Genomic DNA, 21,713 nt, shown 5'->3' on the forward strand with positions numbered 1-21,713 from the left:
GGCGGATCATGAGGTCAGGAGTTCAAGCCCAGCCTGGCCAGCATGGTGAAACCCGGTCTGTACTAAAGATACAAAAGGTTGGCAGGGCATGGTGATGCGCGCCTATAATCCCAGCAACTCAGGAGGCTGAGGCAGGAGAATCACTTGAACCCGGGAGGCAGGAGTTGCAGTGAGCTGAGATTGCACCATTGCACTCCAGCCTGGCCGACAGGGTGAGATTCCGTCTCAAAAAAAAAAAAAAGAGTTATCAGTTGGCAAGGGAGTGATAGGGATCATGGTACTTTAAAAAGTTTGTTTTTCTTCCTGGCTGCTGTGTGGAGAATGGATTGGAGGAAAGCCATGGTGTGAATGGAGGGGCCAGATATGAGGCAGTGGTGGTTGTCTGGAGGAGATATGGTAGTGGCCGGGCCCAGGCGGCTGGCAGGCGAGGGAGCGAGGAGTAGATGGATTTGGTAGGTCACATGGAGAACACACCCACAGGCCTGTGCTGTTGAGGTTACAGGTTTCTTATTTGAGCCACTGGGTAGATGGAGGAGGCGCTGTTCACAGAGATGGAGGAAATATATTTATTTTCTCCTTTAAAGTAGAGTATTTGAGTCAAAGAAAGAAAAATAGCATTTGTTGAACATTTTTGGAAAATCTCTTTTTTTTATTGGCCGACGTCGTACATTTGCCTTTTTAGCACACTGATACTTCTTACTATTTCTTTTCCTTTTTATTTTTTTTGAGACAGGGTCTTACTCCATTGCCCAGGCTGGAGTACAGTGGCGCCATCTCGGCTCACTGCAGCCTCCGCCTCTCGGGTTCAAGTGATTCTCCTGCCCTAGCCTCCTGAGTAGCTGGGATTACAGGCTAATTTTTATATTTTTTAGTAGAGATGTGGTTTTGCCGTGTTGGCTAGGCTGGTCTCGAACTCCTGACCTCAAGTGACCCACCCGCCTCGGCTTCCCAAAGTGCTGGGCTTACAGGCTGAGCCATGGTGCCTAGTCTTCCTTTAAAGTAAAATAAAAAAATTACTCAATTTATTGTAAAAACAAACTCTTGGCCGGGCGCGGTGGCTCACGCCTGTAATCCCAGCACTTTGGGAGGCCAAGGCGGGCGGATCACGAGGTCAGGAGATCGAGACCATCCTGGCTAACACGGTGAAACCCCGTCTCTACTAAAAATACAAAAAATTAGCCGGGCGTGGTAGCGGGCGCCTGTAGTCCCAGCTACTCGGGAGGCTGAGGCAGGAGAATGGCGTGAACCCGGGAGGCGGAGCTTGCAGTGAGCCGAGATAGCGCCACTGCACTCCAGCCTGGGCGACAGAGCGAGACTCCGTCTCAAAAAAAAAAAAAAAGAAAAAAAAAAAACAAACTCTTTGGCTTCTGTCCAAATGACTGTGAAAATAGATTTCTCTCAATATCCACCAATATTACCTGTTTCTGTCCATATATGTATTTAAACCCTGTTGAAAGAATTTATTGATACAAATCAATTTTTAAGGGCTTCAGTATAACGGAACCTTTTTCTACCACCCTTTTGGTTTATTTTTCCAAACTAAGCCAGTATAGATTTGAGGTTTAGGGAGAATAGGCACTTCTTTTTAATAAGAATATGGGCTAAAACAGATCTTATGGTTCAAATATTTACAACTTAAGGAGGCAAAGAGATTTGATAGGAAATAGACAAGGTGATGTGTCCCCTGACAGGTACACAAATCAAGAGAATATGACAGGTCCTTGGGAATGATTGTGTCAGTGTTCGCTTCCCATCCTTTTATTCTGAAAGTTCACAGTAGGGGAATGTGAGAACCAAAATGCATATGCTAGGTCAGGGATTGGGACACTTTCTCTGTGGAGAGCCAGAGAATAACTATTTTAGGCTGCGTGAGCCATACGGTCTCTAGGACCACAGCTGAGATAGACAATTTGTAAATGAATGGGCAGAGCGCAACACAACGACATTTTTGGACACCACAGTTTGCATTTCATGTAATTTTTACATGTGAAATATTATCTTTCTTTCTTTCTTTTTTTTTTTAACTTTAACCACTTAAGAGTGTACAATTCTTTTTCTCGGCTTGCAGTTCATCACAAACGGGAGGGGGGCCCTGACTTGGTCCTTGGGTGGTAGTTTGCTGACCCATGCTGGAGATAGTGAGCTCATATGGCTGGGCAGTCCCTTCACTCTGAAGAAATGGCTGTGTTTTTCATGATTCCTAGATTTCACATACACAATCTTCCACCATTTCCTTGTGTTTTCCACTGTTTTTTTATTTGAGGCGGAGTGGTGGTTCCAACATTTAATGTACCCCTAATTGTCAGAATCCAACATTCTTGATTATCTTTATGTCAAAAGTAACTAATTTTTATCTAAAATGATTCTTGAAGATTCTTTAAAAGGAACAGTTGAAAAGACAACTGTGACCCCCAGCTACGATGTACTATTACACTTTAACACACCAGCTGCTTCAGAAATGAAGACCAGCACTCCAAGGATGATGGTCGTTGTAGGGGGGCCTCTCATGTGTTATTCGAGGGATGCCTTGCAACACCTTACTCCTTATTTAGAATCTCAAATCTGAATCATTACCTTAATAGGGCTTTTCAGTTATAAGTTACATTTGTGGCTCCTACCTCCCAAGGAGTTCAATTTTAGCTTTGCATTTTTTAACTTAATTACCTTTTCTGTTCCAATCTCCCAGTTTGCTTTCATCCATGTATTATATATAATCACAAGCAAGGAAGACGTCTTTGATAATCCTGAGTTATTTGATGGCCTGGTAATGCCACAGTTTCTTAGGCAGCTTAGAGCTCTTGCTTTTAAGGGCTAGCCCACATTCTCAGTCCAAGGCCGCTCCGCTGTCAACGATCCAATTACCTGAAACGTTTTTATTATCTGCAGGTTTTCTTAAAATTGCCTCTGCAGTGGGGGATTGCCAGATGTCACCCGGAACACACAAACAGCCCCACTACGGGCCCCTGTTCTGTAGAAAGATGCCCAGTCTTGCTTCTGAAGGTTGCTTTTTAAAACCAGAATGAAGGTTGCTTTTTAAAACCAGAATCATCTGGACTGCATTCTGTCTCTTCATTAAGATTAGACTATTCTCAGGAACAAGGGCTGGGAGAGGGCTGCATCTTTTTTGGTCGATAAGAGCCTTTCCTGTTATAATTGAGTCCTCGTGCTGGAATGAATGGTCTTCTCTTTGCAGGTTCAGTGTCTGTGGTCAGATATCAATCATTCGTTTCCCCGACACCGTCAAGCAGATGAATAAATACAAAGTTGTCCTGTCATCTCAAGACAAGGACAAGTCTTTGGTCACCGTGGAGACAGATGCTCATGGATCATTTTGTTTTAAAGCAAAACCAGGGACTTACAAAGTGCAGGTGCGTTGCATTGTTTTAAATTTAAAATGTTTTGAGAAAAAGCAGTGATTTTTAGAAGGGTTATTAGGTTGAATGGGGTTAGAGAAGGAGCATTCCAGTTTCCAACTTCTTGTTTCTAAGTCTTTACAATCCTGCACCAGTAGAGGAGAGTCAGATAGGCATCCAGCTAAAAAATAATGCCATCTGCCTCTCTTTTTTCCAGTCTTGATGTTTATTAGTATCAGGCTGCCAGTCACTCCTCTACCTTCAGGCTTCTGGCTGCTGTAGAATGTCGATGAGTCCAAGAGGACACCAAAAATGAACTCTACTAATGGCAGCTCAAAAATGGCCATAGTGCGTGGCTTCTGGGACCCCAGGCCAAAATGGAGCTTCCCATTTCCTGCTTTGCCTTGACTTCAAGATGGCTAGGCAGGGACCACGTGACTTATCCATTCAAGCAGGCCGAGAACGGGGAGACGGTCTGGCCTGTGGTCTCATCACCATGGTGAAGGCCCAAGCCACAGCTGGCCCAAGCAAGCAAGAGACAGGACAGAGCAGAGGTCAGCCCACCATGCCTTTCAGTGCAGTGGCCCTGCCCTTGGGGAGAGACTGTTTCCGTGGGCTCTCACCCATCAAATCAGCAGCTGCCCTTCCTCCCTGTGGAAGAGCAAATAACACAAAGGGAGAGGGCCGAGAAGGTTCCCTGTTAGACTCTGCTCTCCTCTAGGGCAAAGTGGGGTCCCTCCCTCTGTGGGAAACAGGGTAGGAGATTGCGTTCTCCCTGCTTCCACAGAACAGCGTGGTGTGTGGGTTGACAGCTGCCTTTATTAGATGGTAGCTGGCTTCTTGCGAAGACGTCCACATTGACAAGTCTTTGGAAGCCCTTTCGGAAGCATGATGGACTTCTCCAAGGAAGGGCAGTGTCGTCTTTACTAGGGATGAAAGATTTGACCGCTGCTACCTTCACCTGTTCCTCCTCTTAGCCCATGAAAGGCACACAGAACAATAGGAGGAAGAAAATGACTTAATTCCACCAAAGTGTCATCCACATAGTGTTGACAGGTTCAGAGCTTATGCTACAAGTGATCCGAAGCCGGGAAAAGTGACTGGGATGTAGTATGGTTTCTAGTATGTAATTGAGGCATGTCCGCTTTGTGTGCCTGTGGGGAATAAGGCCAGATAGACTTTTGTTCATACACATGGGTCTGTTGAGGCTAATTTTTCATCTGGGTAGAACTGTGTTTACTTCACACAAGTTATTCGTGGATTTGTTGTGATTGTAAAATCGGCCTGGAAATGAAACTTTGGCCTTCAAAATCTCTTTAGCCTTGGTCCCAGATGAATGTTCTAGCGCCCTGTAGGTCAGGGGGAAGATCTCCCCGAATGCAGCCTCTAACGCTCCATCCATGTTTCCGCAGGTGATGGTTCCTGAGGCAGAAACCAGAGCAGGGCTGACGTTGAAACCCCAGACATTTCCTCTTACTGTGACCGACAGGCCAGTGATGGATGTGGCCTTTGTACAGTTCTTGGCATCAGTTTCTGGGAAAGTCTCTTGTTTGGGTAAGATATCACTGGAAAGTAAGAACACTTAGTTTCAAAGAAGTCAGCCGGTAGGAGTGGGATTTGGGAAACTTTTCCTTTTGCCTTTGTTGTTTGCTACTGATCACCTGCGTGCGAGGGAGGCTTTTTGGAGTCAAGTGGGTGCATGTTAGCTTGAAAGAAGCACTCCGTCCGCCTCCGGCCACTGCCTCTTAGGAGCTCAGCAGTAGCAAGAAGCTATTACATAGGGTTAGGATTCGAAACTGTGCTGAAACCTTATGAGGGGTCACATGGGGCCCTCCCTTCTTTTCCCTGCAGACACCTGCGTTGACTTGCTGGTGACTCTACAGTCCCTGAGCCGCCAGGGTGAGAAGCGGAGCCTCCAGCTCTCCGGCAAGGTCAACGCCATGACTTTCACCTTTGACAACGTGCTCCCTGGAAAATACAAAAGTAAGAATTGGAATGCAACATCCTGTGGCCCTCACACACTTCTTGTCTTTGTAAACTTTCTAAAACTCAGGTCTCAAATTGTATCACAACCATGTACCTTTCCTTGCTTTAAGTTGTCTTTGCCTCGTGACCTTGACGGCATTATTTAGCGTTGGACAAGCATGGAGGAGTCCAGGCCCTGAGCTGACCGCCACCTTGTCAGCACAGCCCACTGGCTGCTTCTGTTAAGGGAGGGTGCCCCGACGTATGGCATTTTATTTCTAAAGGCCAGAAAAAGGAGTGTGAAGTAGTTCCACTGATGTGTTCTACTAACTTAGCAGTACTGGTGCTGAGTACTGGCCATGGCAAGGTACTTGACCTCCCCGAAACTCAGTTTTCCCATCAGTAAAATAGACGTAATAGAACCTTTCTGTAGAATATAAGACTAAAAGAAGTAAAGTTTATAAAGCCCGTTGTGCAGAGAGCCAGCTAAGTAGTTGGTGCCCACAAATGTTACTTCCCTTTTCCTTGCCCTTCTTAAGAAGCCACTTCTTGCCTGTATTTCTGCTTTTTCAGAAATCAGCTTGGGGCTGCTGGCAGTGGATAGCTTATAAAACAGACTGCTTTTCTGGAATTATATTAATATTTTCTGTTATGGCAGCGCTTGGCAGACTACAAAAACTGCCTTTTTTATAAGCATAGTTTCCTTAGAATACAGCCTTGCCCATTTGTTTATGGATTCTCTATGGCTGCTCGTGTGTAACAGTGGCCAAGTCGAGTGGTTGAGGCTGACAAAGCATGTGGCCTGCAAAACTGAAAAGAGTTGCAGAAAAAGTTTGTGGATCCCTGAATACCTTACTTGCAGCCTGATCTTACAGGCCCCATTAGATTTCTTTCTTGATGTAATGGACATTGGTTCGAGTTTTTCTTTCTTTTTTTTTTGAAATTTAGCCTTGCTCTGTCACCCAGGCCGGAGTGTGGTGGCGTGACCTTGGCTCACTGCAACCTCTCCGCCTTCTGGGTGCAGGAGATTCTTTTGCCTCAGCTTTCCGAGTAGCTGGGATTACAGGCATGCACCACCATGCCTGGATAACTTTTGTATTTTTAGTAGAGATGGGGTTTTGCTATGTTGGTCAGACTGGTCTTGAACTCCTGGTTTCAAGCCATTCAACTGCCTCAGCCTCCCAGAGTGCTGGGATTATAGGCGTGAGCCACCACGCTCGACTCCAGGTTTTCTTTAGCAGTAATTTATTCCAAATACTGCTAGTTATAAATATATGTATGTGTATATTTCTATCTTTATGTCTACATACACACCTGCTTTTTAAAATTAGTTAATTCATGATCGTTGTTTCTGGTGGCGTGCAGGGAGGTGGTGTGCTCCACGCCCACGTGTCCGTTTTTGGTGTTTGCTTTTGCAGTAAGCATCATGCATGAGGATTGGTGCTGGAAGAACAAGAGCCTGGAGGTGGAAGTGCTGGAGGATGAGGTGTCTGCAGTTGAGTTCAGGCAGACGGGCTACATGCTGAGATGTTCCCTGTCTCACGCCATCACTCTGGTATGTACGGCTTATGGAGTCTCTTATTTGGAAAAACGCTGGCCTTGTGGATGTCAAGAAAGACTAACATCCCAGGCATATTGTAAACGTAGGCAAGTCAGATTTCCTTTTCTGCCTCTCCACTCGCCCACCTGTTACGCAACGCATAATCAGGAAGCATTTATACTCTCTCAGTGGAAGGACCCCTGTATTTAGGAGGTTTCCTTGTCCTGGCCGTACGCTAAATCTGACTGGTGATTCGGGGTGGCCTTTGGTACAGTGCAGAGCACACTGGCTTTATATTATTAGGAATAATAGCTTTGGGTAAATTCATTTGCTGCTTCTCAGCCTCAGTTTTCACCGAAAATTGAGATCTTAATACCTACTTCTCAGGGTTATGGCAGGGCTTAAGTGAACCCTCTTAGGTATCAAAGTGTCCTTGGTGTACACCGCTCTGTACTGCCAAGTGAGTTTCTCTGATATATATATATATATATATATTTTTTTTTTTTTTTTTTTGAGATGGAGTCTTGCTCTGTTGCCCAGTCTGGAGTGCAGTGGCGCAATCTCGGCTCACTGAAACCTCCACCTCCCGGGTTCAAGCGATTCTCCTGCCTCAGCCTCCCGCGTAACTGGGACTAGAGGTGCGTGCCACCATGCCCAGCTAATTTTTTTTTTTTTTTTTGTATTTTTGTTAGAGACAGAGTTCCACCATGTTGGCCAGACTGGTCTTAAAACTCCTGACCTCAGGGGATCCACCCGTGTTGGCCTAGCAGAGTGCTAGGATTACAGGCATGAGCCATTGTGCCCCACCTTCTCTGGTGTATTTATTCCAGCACAGGGGAAGAAGCTGTAAACAGGATCTTAGCTTCTTGTTGACTGTGGTCTCTGTGGCCTGAAAGGCAGTGTGAAATGGGTTTCAGGAGCACTTCTGTAGATCCCTTCGTGAATTTCTATAATGTTTTGATGTCGAGCGGCGGCAGATGTCATCGTCAGGTCTTAGTTTCTCTGTAGAGAAACTAGAAGAATTGGAACTGGTGTTTCATGTGCCAGCTTACTCCCCTAACTGCTTAATTACAAAAACTCGACAGGTCGATTTGTTATAGGAGATCGATTAATATCCGGTTCATAATAAGTGATAGATATTTAGGAAACCTTTCCCTTCCAGCAGTGGAGTGGATTTCCAGCTCTCTTGTAATAAGATCCTTTTTTTTTTTTTTGACACTTCTTAACCCCTTCTTTATCTCCTCCCACTGTCCCTTCACTCGCCGGGCCCCAGCCACAGTGGTCCTCTGCAGTCCCACACCAAGCTCACTCCCTCCTCGGGGCCTTTGCACATACTCTCCCCTCTGCCTGGAGTGCTGTGTCTTCTCCAGAAACACGTGTCGTTGGTTTTTCCTCCTCATTCAGGTGCAGCCCTATTGTTCAGGAGAGATGTGCCCTGGGACCAGCGAGCTAAAGACCCCTAGGCGGGGATTGTTCTCTTGCTTTCCTGTTTATTTTCAGAGCTTCATTACTGACCAGTTGAGATCACTAATTTATTTGTTGATGCGTTGATTTTGTCTTCCTGTATTAGAACATAAGCCCTGTGAGAGCAGGAGCCATGGTCATGACTTCCAGGGCCCAGCCTTGTGTCTGTCACATAGCAGGTGCTCAATAAATATTAGTTGATTGAATGAAAAATAGCACACTTTTGTTGGAAGTTTTGGGAGGTTTTTAATTTTCCTGTGGCACCCAACTGCTCCAATAATTAATGGGCAAAACAGATGACTGGTTTGGAAAGAGAAATATTATTAATCATCTTGGTGTCTCCATCTCTCTTAGTAAGTCATTGTATTGGCTTTGCTCCCTTAGGAATTTTATCAGGATGGAAATGGGCGTGAGAATGTGGGGATTTATAACCTCTCCAAAGGAGTCAACCGATTCTGCCTGTCCAAGCCTGGTAAGTTTGGAAGGATTGATGTGCCATGAATTAGAAAAATGGAAAGGCACCAGAGGATGGTTTTGAAGGCATTTTTTTCTACCTTGGTTCTGTTTGCATCAAGCTTTCAATTTCTGTGTGTTCAACCTGCTCTTGTTTTTCTGTCTGTCTTGGGTTTGAGTTGGGTAGAGACCACTGGGCCCTTTCACCTCCAAAAATATACCATTGGCCAATGGCCTCTCTTTATAGTGCTGTTTTAAAATTTGAATCATTTCCCACTTTGCTTAAAATCTTTCAGTGGCTTCTCGCTCCTTCTCATTTTTTTTTCTCTTTTTTTTTTTGAGATGGAGTCTTGCTCTGTCACCCAGGCTGGAGTGTAGTGGCTCGATCTTGGCTCACTGCAGCCTCCGCCTCCTGGGTTCAAGCGATTCTCCTGCCTCAGCCTCTTGAGTAGCTGGGATTACTGGTGCCCGCCACCACATCCGGCTAATTTTTGTATTTTCAGTAGGGATGGGTTTCACCACATTGTCCAGGCTGGTCTCAAACTCCTGACCTAAAGTGATCCGCCCGCCTCAGCCTCCCAAAGTGCTGGGATTACAGGTGTGAGCTGCTGCACCCAACCCTCTCTCTCTTTTATAATGGCTTTTTTTGGAGGCAGAATTTGCATATCATAAAACTCACCTATTTAAGATGTACAATAAAATGATTTGTAGTAAATTTATCAAGTTGCACAACCATGGCCAGAATCCAGTTTTAGATTTGTTCATCACCCACAATGTAAGATCCTCTGTGGCCGTTGACAGTTAATCCCTGTTTCTAGCCATGGCCAGCCACTGATCTATTTTCTGTCCCCATGGATTGGCTTTTTTTGGACGTTTATCATACGATGCTGGTATTTTGTTTGGCTTCTTTTATTTAACATGTTTTTGAAGTTTATCTGTGTCATGGCACATATCAGTAGTTTGTTCTGTTACATTGCTGTGTAGTATTCTGGTGTGTGGTTATATCATATTTTGTGTATCCATTTATCAGTTGGTGGATATTTGAGTGGTTTCCAGTTTGACGCTGTTATGACTAATGTTACAGACATTCTTGTACAAGTCTTTGTGTCCGTATGTTTTCATTTTTCTTGTTTCGATAACTAGGAATGGAATTGCTGCATTGTGTAATAAATTTATGTTTAACCTTTTAAGAAACTGTCAAATTGTTTTCCACAGAGGCTGTGTCGTTTGATATTCCCACCAGCAATGCACGAGGGTTCCTGTTTCTTCACCTCCTTCGCCAACGTTTGTTATTGTCTGTTTTATTATAGTCATCTTGGTAGATGTGAAGTCGTGTCTCATTGTGGTTTTGTTTTGCATTTTCCTAATGAATAATTCAGTGGCTCCTCCGTTTGGTTCCCAAGATAAAATACAAACTCCTTAACCTGATCTTAGCTCCTGTATAACCCAGCCCTGTCTGCCACTGTCTCTACTCCAGCCACTCTGTCCTTCTGGGTGTCAGTTCGGCTGCCTTTGGCTACAAGTAACAAAATCCATCCAGCAGTGCCATCGGCAAGTGGTAGTTTATTTGGCTCAATAAAGAAGTGTGGCAGTGCGTGGCTGCCAGCATGGGTTCAGCAGCTGGTAGATGTTAGGGGTGGTGTCTTTGTGATTCTTTAGGCCTTTCCCTTCTATTTTTTGCCTTGTATTTTCAAGATGGCTGTGGTTAGAAAACTTATGTTTAAAGGAGGAAGTCAAGGAGAGGGCAGGCAAACATTTCCTTGCGCCCCCTCCTCCAGTAAGCTACTTGTCTGTATTATTGGCCAGAACCGTGCCACATGGTTACTTCTAGCTGCAAGGGATGCTGGGACAGTTGGATGTGCTACCCGAGGCTGAGCGTGTTGCCACCCTCAACATAACCAGGGTTTGTTCTCAAGGCAGGAAGGATGCCTGTTGAGGAAACAATGAGCCAGCCTGTGAGGCAGATGCTGTTCTCTGTGGACATGTCCTCCTGCCCCTCCTAGCTGGGGCCTTCTTACCCATCAGTTCAGTATTGCTTTCCTGGGGAAGGATGGCCTCCAGGGCCACTTAGGCCTGCCTCCTACACTCTTGCTCTCAGCACTCACTTCTATCCCCTTCTTGCATGTGCCACAATCGATATGTTTGTGGCTGTCAAATGCTCCCCCTCTCTGTGGATGGTAAACTCCATGAAGACAGGGACCACTGCTCTGTCATTCCCCACTGTGTACCAGTACCTAGCATAATACCTGGCCAGGAAGAGGTGCTCTGTCGATATTTGTTGAATGAAAGACCAAACAAAACAAACAGAGAAACCTGATTTTTTTTTTTTTTTTTTTTGATGGTAATTACTCTGGGGCTTGTTGAGTGCAATGAAAACAGCAGGGTGGTTTTAGCTAATTTCAGGTTTTTGTAGGAAGTGTGGCCAAAATATTGGTTAATGATGATTTGGGGGAAATACATTGTTATTCCTTGTATCTTCCTGAAATTGACTGTGTTCCTCTGGCAAGTGATGAAATGTACCCTTACTCGGAGTGTCCTCCCACACAGACTCACACTTTTCTGGGGCTTCCCTTACTCCTTACCTCCTTTTTAGGAATATTTATAGGAAGAAATTGAGGCTGTGGTTATCTCTTGGATCCTTAATAGAATCTTTTAAGTAGAAAATTATCCTCAGTCCAGTTTGCAGTAGAAACATACTTTCTGTTCCTTCTCGTGCATGGATGGGTCCGTTCACTTGGTCTGTGCAGATTTAACTACTGTGAGTTGTTACCTTATGGAAAATGAAAATCATGCGCCTGTGATCGGGCCATTGCATGGATCAGGTCATTGGTAAGACGCCTTCATAGGCAGTGAAAACGATGCCTGCCCAGTATTTCTGATCCCATTATTGCAGATCTGCGATACGTTTGAGTTTTCACATGCAAAGAGCTGCCACTCGATTTCAGATGTCGGAATTGCTCAGTGTAATAGATGCCATTCTCTGAAAATTACTTTCGATTTCCCGTCTGTAGGTGTGTACAAAGTGACCCCTCGCTCCTGCCACCGGTTTGAGCAAGCGTTCTACACCTATGACACGTAAGCCTGGGAATTGAATGCTTTGTGGTGTTTGTATACATTCTGTGGAGGATTCTTCATTTACTTCAGAGAACAAAAGGAGTTTTTCTGGGTTTTTTTCTGAAAGAGGCAAGGTTAGGCCTTCAACAGCATTTCTAGATAAGGATTTTAAGACACTTGGATTAGTTACTGAGGAACCGGAGACAGGATCCCTTTCCCAAGAATTCTGTAACCCCAGGATAGAGGGCTGTGTTTTTGAAGTGCCTTAAATAGAAGCTTTGTCAAATCTCCCAGCCCTCACCGATGGGCATCTGTCAAGTTCAAGTCTGCCATTTTTGTATTTTTACAGACGTGTGTGGGTTTCACTGGGAATTGGAAGCATAAAGTTGTGGAGTGGAGAATTAGTTTACTCTTTAGAATACTTCTCTGGATCTCCAGAGTTATTTTACCCCAGACTAAGAGCAATTTTCTGTAGTATATTTAGGGTGAAGAAGGATGCCCAAAAAGGGTATTGCTGATGATCTTCTGAGAATGAGTAGGTTCTAGTGTTTCCTCTCCTTTGATTTGTAGGTCTTCACCTAGTATCTTGACATTGACAGCCATTCGCCACCATGTCCTTGGAACTATCACCACCGACAAAATGATGGATGTCACTGTGACTATCAAGTAAGACGAGCGTTCTGCGGTGGGCCGAGAGTGGTGGGACAGGGTGTGGATGAGGCCTGGGGAGTCTCTAATAGGCTCTCTGGAAATTAGTTTTGATTTCTTATCTCTAGATGTATGTACAAGTGGCCTTCCCTCTCTTATAGGACATTGCCGTCAATTCCCAGCAGCCTTGATCCTTTCCTTTTCTGATTCAGAAATTACCTGTGGGTGAGGAAGAGCGTTGCGACAGCTTGTTTCAGTGTCTTCAATTTCTGTTTGAACTCTTTGTACTTCTCATCTTTGCTAAGGAAAAAAAAATCTCTGGGGTTTGTGCATTGTATTTCAAGTGTTTTAGCAAATTCAAATTGCCTATTTTTCTTTAGACTTTTGCTTGAAGGCTTGGGAAATAGAGATGGCACCTGGTATAAGAGAAGGGTCGCGAGAGAGGAAGTATTTGAAAGGCAAGTCCCTCACCGAAGGTCACGTTGATGTGAATGTCACCTTTCAGGGAATTTTTGCAGTGTGGTGAGGTACCTGTGACGCCCCAATTTTCTTGAGAAATTGAAAGAGTTTTGGCAACATGACCGTCTTTGTCAAGTAGAATGGGAATCGCAGTCCCTGTCTCCCTCCTGCCCCTGGTTGAAGTCACCTTTCCAGCTATGTTTCCATCTTTCTGTCCACCATCTGTTTATCCATCCATCATCCCTGCAGAGTACATGATGACTGAATAACTGGGAGTCTTCAGTGTTTAGGCACTGGGCTTATGAGGCCACAGCCCCTACACTTATGGGATTGACAGTCTCATGGGGGGAACAGTGGTCAGATACTCACATGCAGAACCGTAAAATGACACCTGTTCTGAGTGCTTTGAGCTTGACCTTGGGGGCATGCAGGACAGGTAGGCTGCGGGGGGCCAGGCCATGTTAAGGTCCATAGTCTTTGTCCCGTGATGCAATTGACGTGTTTTACATAGAGGAATGACATTTTTCTTCCTGAAAGGTCCCCCTATTGGCCGAGTGGAGAACAGACAGAAGAGGCCTGAGAGTGGGAGGTGGTGGAGGCAGGGGGAGGCAATGGGGGCCCCAGACTAGTGGCTGCGGAGATGGAGAGCGACGGACTGGTCGGAGAGTCGTTGAGGGACTGAATTGATGAGACATGGCACTAAAGTGACCACTGGGTTAGGGCGGGAGAAATGTCAGGGCTGGCCCTGGTTTCTGGTGATGGGGAGCCAGGTTTTTAGCTGGGGGTGGATTTGCTGAAGGTCTGTTGCTGTCTTTTACTATCATTTACTGTCTCCCTGCTTGGAAAGTATGAATTACTGATAGGACTAGCGATCTACCTTCTTACCAGTAGTAACTGCATATTACCTCCTTTCAGCTTGATTACATTCATTTTTGTAACTTCACAAGGGTGTTTGTGTTGCTTGCTTGTGCCGGAGGTTGTATGGAATGCATCTTCCAGCTAGACAGAGCCACTCGGATTCCCCCTGGGGATCTTGTACTTAGCAGACCCAAAACCCGACTGCTGACAGTTGCCCTCCATGAGCCCCTCTGTGGTCTTTTCTGATTCAGATATGGCAGCTCCCGCTTTCTCCTTGTTTCTTGATTCTTATTTCCCTTGAACCCTAGGCCCAGCCAATTCCCCAACAAAGCCTTGGCTTTACAATCAAAATACACCCGTCATCTAGTCCCTTTTTACCACTTGGCCCTCAGCCTTGGTCTGACCCCCCTCTGGGGTCACTGCAGCAGCTTCCCAGCTGGCCTTCCCTTCTTACCACATGGCCCTCAGCCCTGGTCTGACCCCCTCCGGGATCACTGTAGCAGCTTCCCAGCTGGCCTTCGCTTCTTACCACATGGCCCTCAGCCCTAGTCTGACCCCCTCTGGGATCATTGCAGCAGCTTCCCAGCTGGCCTTCCCTTCTTACCACGTGGCCCTCAGCCCTGGTCTGACCCCCCTCTGGGATCACTGCAGCAGCTTCTCAGCTGGCCTTCCTGTTTCCGCCATTGCTTTGTGTGTTTTCCATGAAGCAGCGAATGATTTCTTTTATCATACCATTCCTCGACTGAAAACTCCAGTGGCTCCAGGTCGGCACCAAGCCTGTGAAGCCTCAGTCTGACATCTGCTGCCCCTTGGACCTCTCTGACGGATATGACTCTTCCGTGGGCCCCTGTGCCCCAGGCTGGACTGGTGTTGCCATTGCTTGAACATCTGAGTGAGCTTTCTCTCCAAGGACTTTGCACTTGGCACCGCTTTGCCCAAGCTACTGTTTACCCAGAGAGCTGCGTGGCGCATTCTCTCCCTTCCTTCAGACCTTTGCTCAATGTCACCTTATCAGAAAGGCCTTGACTGTCCCTTTAATGTAAAACAGTGCTCCGGGCTCTCCGTCTTCCCACACTGCTTTATTTTCCTTTATTGCACTTTTCCTCTGGTATTATTTTTCTCTTTATTTTCAGCCCCTTCCCACTGAAACGTGGATTCCACAGGGGTAGGAAGTGTGGTCTGTTTTGTTGATGCTGTATCCTTGGTGCCTATTTCTCTATCAGAGCAGTTCTCAGTGAAGGTAGAATGGAGGAACAGAGGATGGTGGCGTGGAGAAAACTCCATGTCCTACATGGAAACTGACAAGCTTATATCCAGTCGCCATAAAATCAACCGTATTTCATTCCAGCCCAGATCTACCAGATACTGCCACCATCACTGCAAAGCTCAGTTGTTATTTTTTGTGAAACTACTAGTTTATTTAAAACAGAAGACTCCGCCACTGTGGTGTCATGATAAGATGTCCAGTTTTTAACTCGCAAGTCCATACTCGTAGAAAGGTCAAATTCCCACTGACCACAAGGATACGCAACCACGTCCTAGGGGCCGCCATTTCTTTCTTCTAGGTCTTCCATCGACAGTGAACCCGCCTTGGTCTTAGGCCCTCTGAAGTCTGTGCAGGAGCTGCGGAGGGAGCAGCAGCTGGCTGAGATCGAGGCCCGCAGGCAGGAGAGGGAGAAAAACGGCAAAGAGGAAGGCGAAGAAAGAATGACCAAGCCTCCCGTGCAGGAGATGGTAGATGAGTTACAAGGCCCCTTCTCGTATGATTTCTCTTACTGGGCGCGGTAAGCTCTCCTGTGCGTTTCCCTACAGTGTCCTCTGTTTTGTGGGGACAGGACCCACCAAACTGAAGTATATTAATTATTTTAGGTCTGGAGAGAAAATCACTGTTACACCATCATCTAAAGAGCTGCTCTTTTATCCCCCTTCAATGGAAGCCGTTGTCAGTGGAGGTAAATGTCAACTCAGCGAGCGAATGTCACACACACCTTTGCAGTTGTTCCGTTGCCTGCATTTACAAGTAGATTTGTGATGTTATAGTGAAGCCATCTTTGTAAGCCACCTTACATCCTCTCTGGCACACAGATGTTACTGTTGGTTGGATGGATGGATGGATGGATGGATGGATGGATGGATGGGTTGGATGGATGGATGGATGGATGGATGAATGAATGAATGAATGATTTAGATAAATAAAAGTAACTTTTGCTGTTAGAATTGAGTTGATCTTTTTGGAAAAGGACTTGGTTTTCTTTGACATTATCAGGTCGACACCAGAAGGTAGATGAAGCACAAAGCTGCCAGTGATGATCTTTAATGATCTTTCTGTTGTTTGGCAGAGCATGATGGGAGGGTCTTTTTTTGGGGAATGGATGACTGAAGTGATCACTTGTGGAGTATTTGTCTTTTGCCACTTACTATTTTTTTCCCAGCACTATGGCTTCGTTAAGTTGTGGGTGTTATGTGGTTCGTGTTTGGAAGCAGAGGGTGTTGAAGAGCGTGACTTCTAGCAGGCAGGCTGTTTGGGGCGGTCTTTCTCAGTGGGTCCTCTGGAGGCTGAGCAGCACGGCCTCCTGTCTGCTGTAAAGTGTTCCCTCCTGATCTGTGGCCTCCTGAGAACCTAGGAAGAGTAGTAGTAAAAACCCAGCCTTCAGCGTTTTTTGATTCTCTTGCTAAAGTCCTTCACACTGAGAAAGGCCTTTCAGGCATGGAAAGAGGCTTGGGCTGTATCCAATTATTGAGCTCCCCGGGGTGTAAAATAACCGCATTTGGAACTAGCTTCTAAGATCTGTTTTAGCCACTTTTGTCATGGGAAACCCCCAACCAAGAAACTCCTGTCTCTGCTACCAAGCCCCATCCTTGTGTTTATTTCTTCCCCTCTTAGAAAGCTGCCCAGGGAAGCTGATCGAGATCCACGGGAAGGCAGGCCTGTTTTTAGAAGGCCAGATCCACCCCGAGTTGGAAGGAGTCGAGATTGTCATCAGTGAAAAGGGGGCAAGTTCACCGCTGATCACAGTCTTTACTGATGACAAAGGTGCCTACAGGTGAGCCCGGGATAGAGACACATTTGCCTGGGATCAGCGTGGGAGTCCTCTGAAGAAACTGGGGCCCACATTTCCTTGGGCTTGGTAAGGCTTCCTGTAGGGTGTGAACAAAGCCGTTGCTAGCATTCTGCTCTCTCCTCTTCAGTGTTGGCCCCCTGCACAGTGACCTGGAGTACACGGTGACCTCACAGAAGGAGGGCTATGTTCTGACTGCGGTGGAAGGAACCATCGGAGACTTCAAGGCCTATGCCCTGGCAGGCGTAAGCTTTGAGGTAACTAACACTGTATTTTCAAAAGGCAGTTATACTGAGGTATAATTAACATATAATAAACTGCACAAAAAGGGTACAGTGTGATAGTCTTGACCTAGGAATACACCCATGAAAACACCTCCACAATTAAAATAGCACATCTGTGGCCCTCAAGGTTTCCTCCTGCCCCTTGGTAATCCCTCCCTGCCACCCTTCCGCTGAGCTGATGATCTGCTTTTCATCACCATTGGTTAGTTTGCATTTTCAAGTTTTTATAGGTTGGTGCAAAAGTGATTGTGGTTTTTGCCATTGAGAATCATGGCAGAAACCGCAATCACTTTTGCACCAACCTGTATATAAATGGAATCAAACGGGATATACTGTTTTTTTTTTTTTTTTGGTCTGACTTCTTTCACGTAGCATAATTTGGAGAGCTGTTGACTTTAGCATGTTTGTGTACCTTCTGGGAAGTAGTTAAAGCTGTCATCCATAACCGTTCCATTTTGAAGGACACAGAATGTTCTTACTGAGGCGTTTGCTGCCTAGCTCCCTTCCACCGGTCCTTTCTGGGAAGAAGCGTGCTGCGATTGTACAGAGTGGGTCTGGAGATCGTTGAGAATGAATATTTATAAACTATAGGCCAAAGGAAAAGAGTGACAGATTACATCGCATAAAAATTTAAAATTCTATATTGCTGAATACATTTGGAACCAAACTGAAAGATATTCAAACTCAGAAGAAATGTTTGTATCATAAATAATATCCCCATTTTACAAGGAGCTCCTAAAATTGGTAAGAAAAAGACAACCCGCTAGAAAAAAAATGAACAAAGATTATGAAAAGGAAATTCATGGAAGTAACGCAGGTGACTAATAAACACAGAAACACAAAGCCTCTGTAGTTACTGAGGAAATGTGCTAAGGAAGTTACAGTCAAAACACTGTTTTGCAGGGATTAGATTTGCTGTAATTAAGACAATCTATTTTTTGGTAAGTGTGGGTTTTCCCAAGCATAAATAATTTATGGGACTGTAAGTGGTTACAGCCACTTTGGAATGCAATTAGATAGTATCTTTCTGAATTTAAAGTGCATGTATCCAACAATTCTACTTCTAGGAATGGATTGTTCAGGAAATAAAAATAAAACTAAGTGCCTAGAGATACATATTTGGGGATATTCCGATTGTCTCTTGTGTACCACAAAAGTAGGTGCTGTGGTTTGTCAAACCCTGCCTTAGAATGCTATGCAGTAGTTAAGAAACAGGCAGATTTCTATTGGCTGGCAGAAGAGAACCAGGATAAATTGTTGAGGAAGAGAGCAAGTTGCAGAACTGTACATATAACATGCCATTTTTATTTCACCTCCTCCACCCACTCAATGAACTTGCCAGTCTGTGAACAATAAGATGTAATGTTTATAAAATTTGTGTGGGCATAGAAAGAGTTCTGGGCTGGGCACGGTGGCTCATGCCTCTAATCCCAGCACTTTGGGAGGCCCAGGCATGTGGATTGCTTGAGCCCAGTAGTTTGAGATCAGCCTGGGCAACGTGGCAAGACCCGTCTCTATAAAAAATACAGAAATGTAGCTGGGCATGATGGTGTGCACCTATAGTCCCATCTCCTCAGGAGGTTAAAGCTGAAGGATTGCTTGAGCTTGGGAGGCGAAGGTTGTAGTGAGCCCAGGTTGTGCCACTGCACTCCAGCCTGGGTGACAGAGCAAGACCCTGTCTAAAAAAAAAAAAAAAAAAAAAAAAAAAAAAGTTCTAGAAGGCTACACACCAAACTTACAAAACTTACAACAGTAGTTACCTGTGGGGAGGAAGATTAGGTCCCCGTCCTCCTTTGAGTAACAATAAAAGAAAAAAACCTTGAAAAAATGACCTCTTGACTTGTGGAACTGTTATTTTCATAGTTAGTAGGAGTTTAACCTTGCTCCGGTCTCACCTTCTCATCCCCAGATAAAAGCTGAGGATGACCAGCCCCTCCCGGGAGTCCTCTTATCCCTGAGCGGTGGCCTGTTTCGTTCCAACCTCTTGACCCAGGACAACGGCATTCTGACATTCTCAAACCTGGTAACGTGTTCTGCAATTTACCACCTGCCTGTCTTCCCTGAGAGAGAGCCAGGATGCAGCATGCGAGACTTATGTGTTGCTTGACAACATGAGAAGAGAAAGCCAATGTGGAGTGGTTTCAGTTTCTTGGGGGCCCACAGTCATTAGAGTATTGCTCTTACTCGAACTTAATGCTGCTGATTCATGTTCCCTTCCACACGCACTTCTTGTTTTCTGATCACCCGCTTGTCACTAAGACAGTGTAATTAATTTCCCTGGCCACAACGGCTGCTCTCTTAGGCGTCTTCTTGTTTTGCCACGGAATCATGTTTATGATGCTGAGCCTTGTTTGGTGGTTAGCTTGCGTTTCTTCTGAAAAGACATTCCACTTGGTGGGAAGAGAGCAGCAGTTTTTCTTTCAAGATGCAGTCGGAGGCCCTGACTGGTGGGGATTCAGGAAGTGTGTGTTAGTTGGTCATCTTGTCAGTCACGGTAACAAAGTGGCTGTGGTGGGGCTATTGGAGACCGGGCAGCGGGGGCATCTGAAGACACCACTTTGCAGTGATGCAGACTGCTCCTTACTTGCTGTGTCCTATCAGGCAAGTTACTTTGCCTCTCTGAGCCTCAGTTTCTTTATTCATTAAATTCAAATATGGGCCAGGTATGGTGGCCCACGCCTGTAATCCCACTGCTTTGGGAGGGTGAGGCCGTAGGATCGCTTGAGCTTGGGAGTTTGAGACCAGCAACATAGGAAGACCCCATCTCTACAAAAAATAAAAAAATTAGCTGGGCATGGTGGTGCCTGCCTGTGGTCCCAGGTACTCAGGAGGCCGAGGTGGGAGATTTGCTTGAGCCCAGAAGGTTGAGACTACGGTGTGCTGTGATCGTGCACTCCATCCTGGGGGACAGAGTCAGGCCCTGTCTCAGAAAAAAAAAAAAAAAAAAAGAAAGAAAAATTAAATATGACTTCTACCTCTCTGAGTCATTGCAGGCAGGTGATACCATCAGCTGCCGTTGTTAGAGTTGTGATTGCCATTACCTGACTGTGAGTGGTGATTATAGAGAGAGGGTTACTATTTCTGGCTGCCCGGGAAGCCATGGCGCTCCCCTGGTGTAATTCTGGTCCATCGTGACATTCGCCCCTCACTTTTAAGCCATGCCTAGATGTGGCTGCTGAGGCTCAGTGTGATTATCTTGGCAGAGCCCTGGCCAGTATTACTTCAAACCCATGATGAAGGAGTTCCGGTTTGAGCCATCCTCACAGATGATCGAGGTGCAGGAAGGCCAGAACCTGAAGATCACCATCACGGGGTACCGAACCGCTTACAGGTAAGTGCCCTGGCCACCCCACTCTCTTCCAGGGCTGGGCTGGTGAATCACATTCAGGCCTCTGTTGCCTGGAAATGCATCCCAGGCTTCACACTGATTTTACTTGGGAGGGAAGGGAGATGAGATACGAGGGCAAAGGAGTTTTGACTGCTGCCCTTCTCTCCTAGGAGCTCAACCTGGTGGTTCAGTCTCAAATTTCCTATTTTGGAATTGGCTTGAGAGAGCCTATTGAGTTGCTAAAAGCTTTTATTTGTTTTTTATTTTTTGAGACGGAGTTTCATTCTTCTTGCCCAGGCTGGAGTACAATGGCGCAGCCTTGGTTCACTGCAACCTCTGCCTCCCGGGTTCCAGCAATTCTCTTGTCCTGGCCTCCCAAGTAGCTGGGACTGCCACCATGCATGGCTAATTTTTCTATTTTTAGTAGAGACAAGATTTCACTTTGTTGGCCAGGTTGGTCTCGGACTCCTGATCTCAGATGATCTGCCTGCCTCGGTCTCCCAAAGTGTTGGGATTACAGGCGTGAGCCACCGCGCCTGGCCACTTTTATTTTTTAAAAGAGTTTCAAACCTGAATTAAATTATTAAAAGGAGAAAATGTGCTCAGTTGAATAAAACTTCAAAATGCTGAAAAGAGTATAGTGTAAAATTTCCCCTCTGTCTCGTCTCCTAGCCACCCAAGTTCCTCTTCTGGGAGACAACCAGTACTTCCAGTTTTTCTGAATGCTTCCAGCTGTAGATAGATAGATACACATTAGTGTCTGGCAAGGCACAGTGGCTCACACCTGTAATCCCAGCACTTTTGGAGGCTGAAGTGGGAAGTTCTCTTGAGTCTGGAAGTTCAAGACCAGCCTAGGCAACATAGCAAGACCCCGTCTCTACAAAAAAATAAAAATACAAAGTAAAAAAATACACATCTATAGATAGAGAGATGCATACATATATACATGTATACACACAGATACACACATATATGTGTATTTTTTGTAGACTTATACAGAATCACTTTAGAGGAAGAGCAGTTGGAAAGATTGGGTTTAGAAAAATGGACCATTTTCTACTGAATATATGGAGTGAAAGAGGAAGTGAGTTATTTCCATGTTGTTGAAAGCTCCATTATTTCAAATAAAGCCTAGAAAGAATAAAATAAAGCTTTAGCCTTCTTAAATTACAATTTTCCAGAGCATGCCTCAAAATGTATGAGAAAAGAAATTGATGGCAGCTTATCCCTCCGGCAGGAAGGTGTGGT

General features: G+C 45.5%; 1 protein-coding gene across 3 annotated transcripts in view; it reads left to right on the plus strand.

The window, feature by feature from the left end:
* The window catches only part of LOC129394160 (BOS complex subunit NOMO1-like), a 62,518-nt gene that overhangs the window by 26,205 nt on the left and 14,600 nt on the right, over positions 1-21,713 (plus strand). For all 3 annotated transcript variants that reach the window (XM_063598398.1, XM_063598400.1, XM_063598399.1), the window contains exons 12-24: positions 3,194-3,368; positions 4,766-4,907; positions 5,205-5,336; positions 6,737-6,873; positions 8,707-8,794; positions 11,787-11,850; positions 12,400-12,495; positions 15,360-15,578; positions 15,664-15,746; positions 16,679-16,838; positions 16,984-17,110; positions 19,047-19,160; positions 20,341-20,468. In XM_063598398.1, coding sequence (XP_063454468.1) covers positions 3,194-3,368; positions 4,766-4,907; positions 5,205-5,336; positions 6,737-6,873; positions 8,707-8,794; positions 11,787-11,850; positions 12,400-12,495; positions 15,360-15,578; positions 15,664-15,746; positions 16,679-16,838; positions 16,984-17,110; positions 19,047-19,160; positions 20,341-20,468 — 1,665 coding nt within the window. The remainder of the gene's footprint in view (positions 1-3,193; positions 3,369-4,765; positions 4,908-5,204; positions 5,337-6,736; positions 6,874-8,706; positions 8,795-11,786; positions 11,851-12,399; positions 12,496-15,359; positions 15,579-15,663; positions 15,747-16,678; positions 16,839-16,983; positions 17,111-19,046; positions 19,161-20,340; positions 20,469-21,713) is intronic.

The sequence above is a fragment of the Pan paniscus genome, chromosome 18 (assembly GCF_029289425.2).
Source record: "Pan paniscus chromosome 18, NHGRI_mPanPan1-v2.0_pri, whole genome shotgun sequence".
In the NCBI taxonomy this organism is placed as follows: Eukaryota; Metazoa; Chordata; class Mammalia; order Primates; family Hominidae; genus Pan; species Pan paniscus.